This window comes from Malurus melanocephalus, unplaced genomic scaffold (genome assembly GCF_030028575.1).
Source record: "Malurus melanocephalus ecotype Western Australia unplaced genomic scaffold, MMel_1.1 scaffold_208, whole genome shotgun sequence".
Taxonomy (NCBI): domain Eukaryota; kingdom Metazoa; phylum Chordata; class Aves; order Passeriformes; family Maluridae; genus Malurus; species Malurus melanocephalus.
The window spans coordinates 1,008,028-1,014,027 of NW_026623440.1; the positions used below are offsets into that span (position 1 = coordinate 1,008,028).

At 44.9% G+C, this 6,000-nt stretch overlaps 1 protein-coding gene across 6 annotated transcripts in view; it reads right to left on the reverse strand.

The window, feature by feature from the left end:
* Positions 1-5,925, reverse strand: part of SFI1 (SFI1 centrin binding protein) — a 27,561-nt gene extending 21,636 nt beyond the window's left edge. For 4 of the 6 annotated variants that reach the window (XM_057373837.1, XM_057373835.1, XM_057373836.1 and 1 more), the window contains exons 1-3: positions 3,649-3,778; positions 2,391-2,570; positions 1,304-1,375 (exon numbers count right to left, since the gene is read on the reverse strand). In XM_057373837.1, the coding sequence (XP_057229820.1) occupies positions 1,304-1,375; positions 2,391-2,570; positions 3,649-3,668 (272 nt within the window). In that variant the 5' untranslated portion in view covers positions 3,669-3,778. Of the gene's footprint in view, positions 1-1,303; positions 1,376-2,390; positions 2,571-3,648; positions 3,779-5,775 lie in introns of those variants that run through there. The other 2 variants (XM_057373833.1, XM_057373834.1) reach the window with 2 other exon arrangements.
* Positions 5,926-6,000: the final 75 nt, after the last annotated feature.

A 6,000-nucleotide genomic window follows, 5' to 3' on the forward strand; every position in this document is an offset into this window, starting at 1 on the left:
TACTCTAACAACCAGAACAGTTGATAACAATACATGTATGTTCCTCGCTAATTTTGTTCTTTGCTATTTTAGCACACAATATTTTATATACATAAATAATTACAAAAGATACATCAGATGCAGCTTTTGATGTAGATTTTTGATGTTTCCATCATATAATAACAGCAGAATTAGGCTCAAAATACCCAGAGGCCTCTCAGTGAAACACATCAATYCTCTCACAAGTTGCGATTCACAGCCACCTACCCCAAGCCAAGCTGCTAAGTCATTCCAAGCACTTATGCAGAAAAGGGGGGAAAAAGAAAAAATAAATGAGCTATATATTATATTTTTGGACTTGGTGCACTAACAGTATTGCACATGCATTTACAGGTATTGCAAATTTAAGCTATGGTGGACTAGGGACTTCTAAATCTAGAAAGGCAATTCATTATTGCTTATGCTACTTGCTGATCTTTATAAAATCTATTTCCCATCAAAAATAAATTAAGCATTAGCCTGAATTTATAGATAACAAAGTACAGCCAATTCAGTAGATGGAACAGCAGGAATGGTGAGGTTCACAGGAAAACTTCCATTTACCAAGGCAGAAACAGAATGTATTTGATACAGAAAAATGAAATTGAATGACTAAGGACCTGATCTTATTCCAAATGCAAGTCTTCCCACTGGGAACTGCTTCAGTTCCCAAGGGTGTGGTCAAGCAAGAATGAACATGCAAATTAATGCAAAACAAGAGAAGAGTATCACAGCATAGGGTTCCAGTAGCTCACAAAGCACTGACAGCAGAAAGGAATTATTTGCCACAGATMTTTCCAAGTCAGACAAACACCAAACATACAAATATACATTAAGAACAGTACAAACAGTAATATTAAAGGAATTTCATAGAAGAATTGGACTCAAYGATCTTTGTGGGTCCCTTTCAACTCAGAATATTATGTGAAATCTGTCATCATAACTATGAAAAATAGTTAAATATATATTTAAAGCAAGTGTCACAAACATATCCCATAATTTTTATGCACATATCGCTCAACTTCRTCAAAATATCACAATTCCTATGAATTTGGTTAGTAAAGTTTAACTGTGATTATTAAAAACAAATGAAAAAACAAGAGCAAGAAAGGTATCCAAAGAAAACCTTCAGATGGTCTCAAAATACATCCAAATATTTTCTTGGCAGCCAGTACTCTCTTAGCCCAATGGTCTACCACTAATCCATTAAAAAAAAAAAAAAAAAAACAAAAAAAAAACCAAAAAAAACCAAAACCCCATCCATGAGTTCTGTAGTTTTATCTACCTGGCTTTGGAAGGGAGAACTTGTCCAAATGTCATTTTTGCCCACAGATAGAAAAATTTCCTTGCCAGATATCTGGAACATAAGGAAAGATTTAGTTGCCTTTGTACTCCTCCTCCACAAATTCTCAGGCAGCAGTGAAAATAGGAACTTTTTTCCTAGTTTCAGTTATAAAAGGAAGGGTCTGTTTTTCTGAGATCAATGCATATATGAAATAATTAGACCCTGAAATTAGTACYTGTAACAGAGCAATTCATAAAGCATAAACAGAGGCCCAAGCAGCACTGCAAAATTTGAACTGGAATATACTTCTTTAGGAACATTGTGTAGCCAAAATGCCTTCCAAGCAGCCCACTTACACCCAGTGATYCTACTGAGCAGGGTTGCTGGCTGACCGGGGCCCCTTCTGAGATTTCAATGTGGTAACATCAYTGTTTCCTTCAAGACAACCAGCTGAGTTCAGAATAGTTGAGCCAATTTAATAGCCAGCCGTGCCTGAAATCAACAGATGTTCCTTCTTCCCCCCTCGCCACAGCAGCTCAGCTCACTAATGCGTTACTGTGACACTAACACCCTTCCCCTCTTTTTTTTCCAATGGATTGCAGAGTTAATTAGCACACAGAGGGCCCCAAGAAGCACCAAAAGCTTCACAAGGTAATTAGTTAAGCACACAGACAGGAAGGGGGGGCCTCCCTCTTTCCGCAGGTCTGAGCTGCTCCATCAGCTCCAGCTGCTCAACAAATGATAGGCTTTTAATCTCTCAGCAATTACATTCCACCTTTGTCAAGGTTCTTTCACCAAACAAAAGCAGAAAGACCCACTAGAGGTGRGTAAGAAGAAATCATTATACCTGTTAGTGTATCAAAGAATATTGTTTAATAACCATTTTTAAATTTGCCTTTGAAAATAAAAAAATATGTGAAATCTGTCTATCCTTGTCGTYGAGCTATCACAAGGCATCTTCAGAACTGTCTGCCATGGCCATGACTTAAAACCTCTGCTGTAGCCTACACTGGTACTACTAAACCCAGACATTTTTAGGTCTGATCCCCTTCTCCATTCAGAGAAAAAAATGTTTTGTACTTATCACCTGTTTCGGAATTTTTTTAACATTCCTCTTTGAATCCGGGTATACCCAACATGACTGGGCTTGTCATGATCTCTGTCCTGAAATTCAGGTATAGCAGATAGGGGAGCAACAGGTTGCCCAGCCACACAAACTTGATGCTCAGGTGGTTGTTGAATTTCATGCATCATCATGGATTTTGAACTTAAAAGGAAAGGAGAAATATTTTGTGGAAACAGTTTTGCTCATATTTCAACTGTTTCTCCTAAAAAAAAAAACAAAACCTAAAAATCTCTGCCTATGTTTACATATTCATTATTAAAAAAACAAAATTAGACATATTTTTCCATCACAGTTTACTTTCRCATGTAGCTCTAATCTGAAAATAACAAATGTGTTTTTATGAATACAAAGTATTTTTTCTCACTAATTTTCTGAAAACAAAGATAAAAAAAACCCCTCTGCAGATAAAACTTGCTGAACCGGTTCCGCTGAAGCTTCTTTCCCAAAACAAATGCTACAACCACCCTGAAAATTTGCACRTTAGAACTACAAACATATTCTTGAATTCCAGAAGAGGCAACAGAAAAGGATAATGTCCAATCTCACTCCAATAATCTCCTGAACTGAGCTTGGAAAAACATGGCTGCAGCCAGAAAAAAACGTTTTCACAAAGTGATTAAACAATGCAAATTTAGAAGTTCAGCTGAATAACCAATATTAACAACAAATCACTGGGAGGAAATATAGTATTTTGCCTTGTTCCAGCAGGCTGCAAAGAGTTTAAARAAGCTAATGCAAGAAAACAAGACCTGTATATACAGCCTACAGTCCCAAAATTTATGTCAAGTGACCACAAAAAATAAGAGTCACAGAAGGATCATTCTCCCTTGTGAAGTTGGAAAATGAAAGCATGGGAAGAGAACTAACAACAGGGAATAAATCTGTGGTTGGGCCAATAACCGTGTCCAAATACCTTACGGTGCAATAATTTACAGTTAATATCTCAACTCAAGAACATCAGTTTTATATTTAAATGTTATGAGAATGTAAACCCACATTAAGTTGTGTTTCATGATTAGTTTGGGGGTGGGGTGTTTGTTGTTTTTTTACTTCACTTTAAAGAGCACTATTTCCTGGTTAACAAAGTTCCATGGTGACCAGAAAGCCCTTATGTGAGAGTAACTCAATTTTCTTCTGTCCCATGAAAAGCTTAAGATGTCATAAATATAAAAATAAATTACAGTTGAGGCCTTTATCATGGTAGCTTATTACTGCTTACCTGCTCCTGAATTTCTCCATTTCACTGTAGATCCAAGCCTGCAGTACAAATGCACTYTCTGCTCTGCAATGTTGTCTATTTATTTGGACAAAGCATAAATTGGTGTTTGTTACTTGTGATCAAAGTATCAGGATCCATGCTAAGTGCAGTCTGCATCATAAAAATAACATCCACTCAGACAACCTGCAGTAAGTGCATAATGCATTTAGAAATGAAGAAAACAGTGACTTCCACCAGGCTCCAGTGAGAAGTTCTCTATGCCTGGAACCTTGTGACTTCCAAGGGTCTCAAGAAGTGTTCAACTCCGTGAAAGCAACTGGAATTATGGCCAGGCATCTCTTTTAAAGTGAGAGATGCAAAGTCAATTTTTCTGTAAGCATTACTTAAAGAGTGTGACAGAAAAAGCCCAAACAACAAAAAAAGGAAAAAAAAAAGCAAAACCAAACCAAACTACAGAAGAACCTAAAAAATTTTTTTGGTGGCTTTTCTGCAAGAAATTCCGTTCACTGGGTAACTATACCCTAAAAGCTTTTTGTGCTCATGGATACACACTGGAAACGCACACGACGCTGCTCCTCCGCCTCTCCGTGAGGGACCGCGGCAGCGGCCCCCGCCCCGCTGAGGGCGCCACAGACCCCGGGACCGGCGGAGGCGGTACCGGAATACGAACCGAGCGGGCAGCACCAACTAAAGCGACTGCAGAAGAGAAAGCAGTGGACTGAACAGCAACGCAGCCTGAAGCAGCACCGACATGAGAGGACAGCCTTTCCCGCTCCCTCCGCCCTCACGGCGGCGCCGAGCCCGCCCAGCGCCTGAGGCGGCACCGCAGCGCCCCCGTGCGGAAGGGCGGAGCGCTGTCCCGGAGCAGGGCACGGCCCCGGTGCCACCGGCATTTACCGGGCACCGGCACACACCCAGCCCTCGCAGGGAACGGGGCTGAGCGGGCCGTGGCACGGCGCTGCTGCTGCACTTGGGGAAWAACACTGGCCACGTCTGTGCCACCGGACTTTTCGGCTGTGAGCATCCAGTGACCGGTACCTATGGCTGATGTGCCTCTGGGAGCAGAAAAACCTGTGCTTCAACTCACAACAGCGATGCGTACGAAGGCAACTGTGAAACACAACAKAGTTCAAGCCTTCTTAAAGCCTACAACATCTCATAATAACCACTCTGCCAAAGGTTGGTGGCCCACTGGTTGCTATGGAGTCTCCCCGTGTGTTTGTTTGGAGTACTTCTTGGCTTGAAGAKACTTGGCAATAGTTGTAGTGCTGTCCCATTAATAATGCAGCACTCTGTCACAAAAAGAAAGTGAGAAATRTTTATCTGTTTATTTCTSTCAAATCACAGGTAACTAGTTTTTAAATGCTGGTATTCAACTTCATTAAGAGATCAGGGAAGAGAACACTTTATTCACCAGATCCAACACGAAATTCTTGTTCCTACACAGACCTTTCTGCCCAAGGTGTTTGGAAACGCTGGGGCCCCGCTAGGTTCCTGTGGCAGARTGGATGCAAGTGCTGGGGAGAGAACTGTGAGCAAACGGAGAAGGCGATCTCGCTCAGTAAATTCCTTCAATCGYTGTTGAAAATAATATCTGCTCCTTATTAGCAAAAACGAAAAGATCTGTTCGGTCCCTCCGAATAAGCTGCACCAGCCTAGGTCCTGCTGCCCCACGGGAATGCCAGACTTGAACCTGACAGGAGATSGCTATGGTTGGGAACGGCGGGACCCTGCGCTCACACTCCTGGGCTGGGCAGCGGTGCAGACCCGGCCAGACCGCCCCCCTCAGCCGCGGGGACCGAGCCGCACACGGCGGGACGGGGAAGAGCTCTCGRGGAACCCCCCTACGAGCGGGGTGAGGAGAGCCCCGCCGAGCGCGCTGTCAGCCCGCCATCGCCGCCGAGAGGCCGCGCTCGCCCCGCCGCTTCCCGCCCGTCTGTCACCCCGCACGTCCCCTGAGGCGAGAGGGGTTGGGGACACAGGGACAGCCCCGGGGACAGGGACGGGCCGATCCCGCCGCCGCCCCGCACATGGCGCGCACCGCATCCCGCCGGCGGCCGCCTCCCCCGCAGGGCTGCCCGCCCAGACTGCCTGCAGGCCCCCGCAGCGCCCCGCGCCTCTCCTCACCCACCGCACCGCTCGGAAGGTGAGATGCCGGTTCCGCGGGCGGCCGGCGGCGGGGGACACACGGCGGGAGGGCGACCCCGCCACCGTCACCGCTTCCCGCCGCCGATTCCCGGTCAGGCGCCAGGCGGGGGAGCCCCCGGCGCGCGCCTGACGCGCCTGCGCGCGGGGCGTTAAATGGGTGCGGGGCGGGCGGCGCGAGGCCCCGGCTACGGCGGCTGAGCGGAG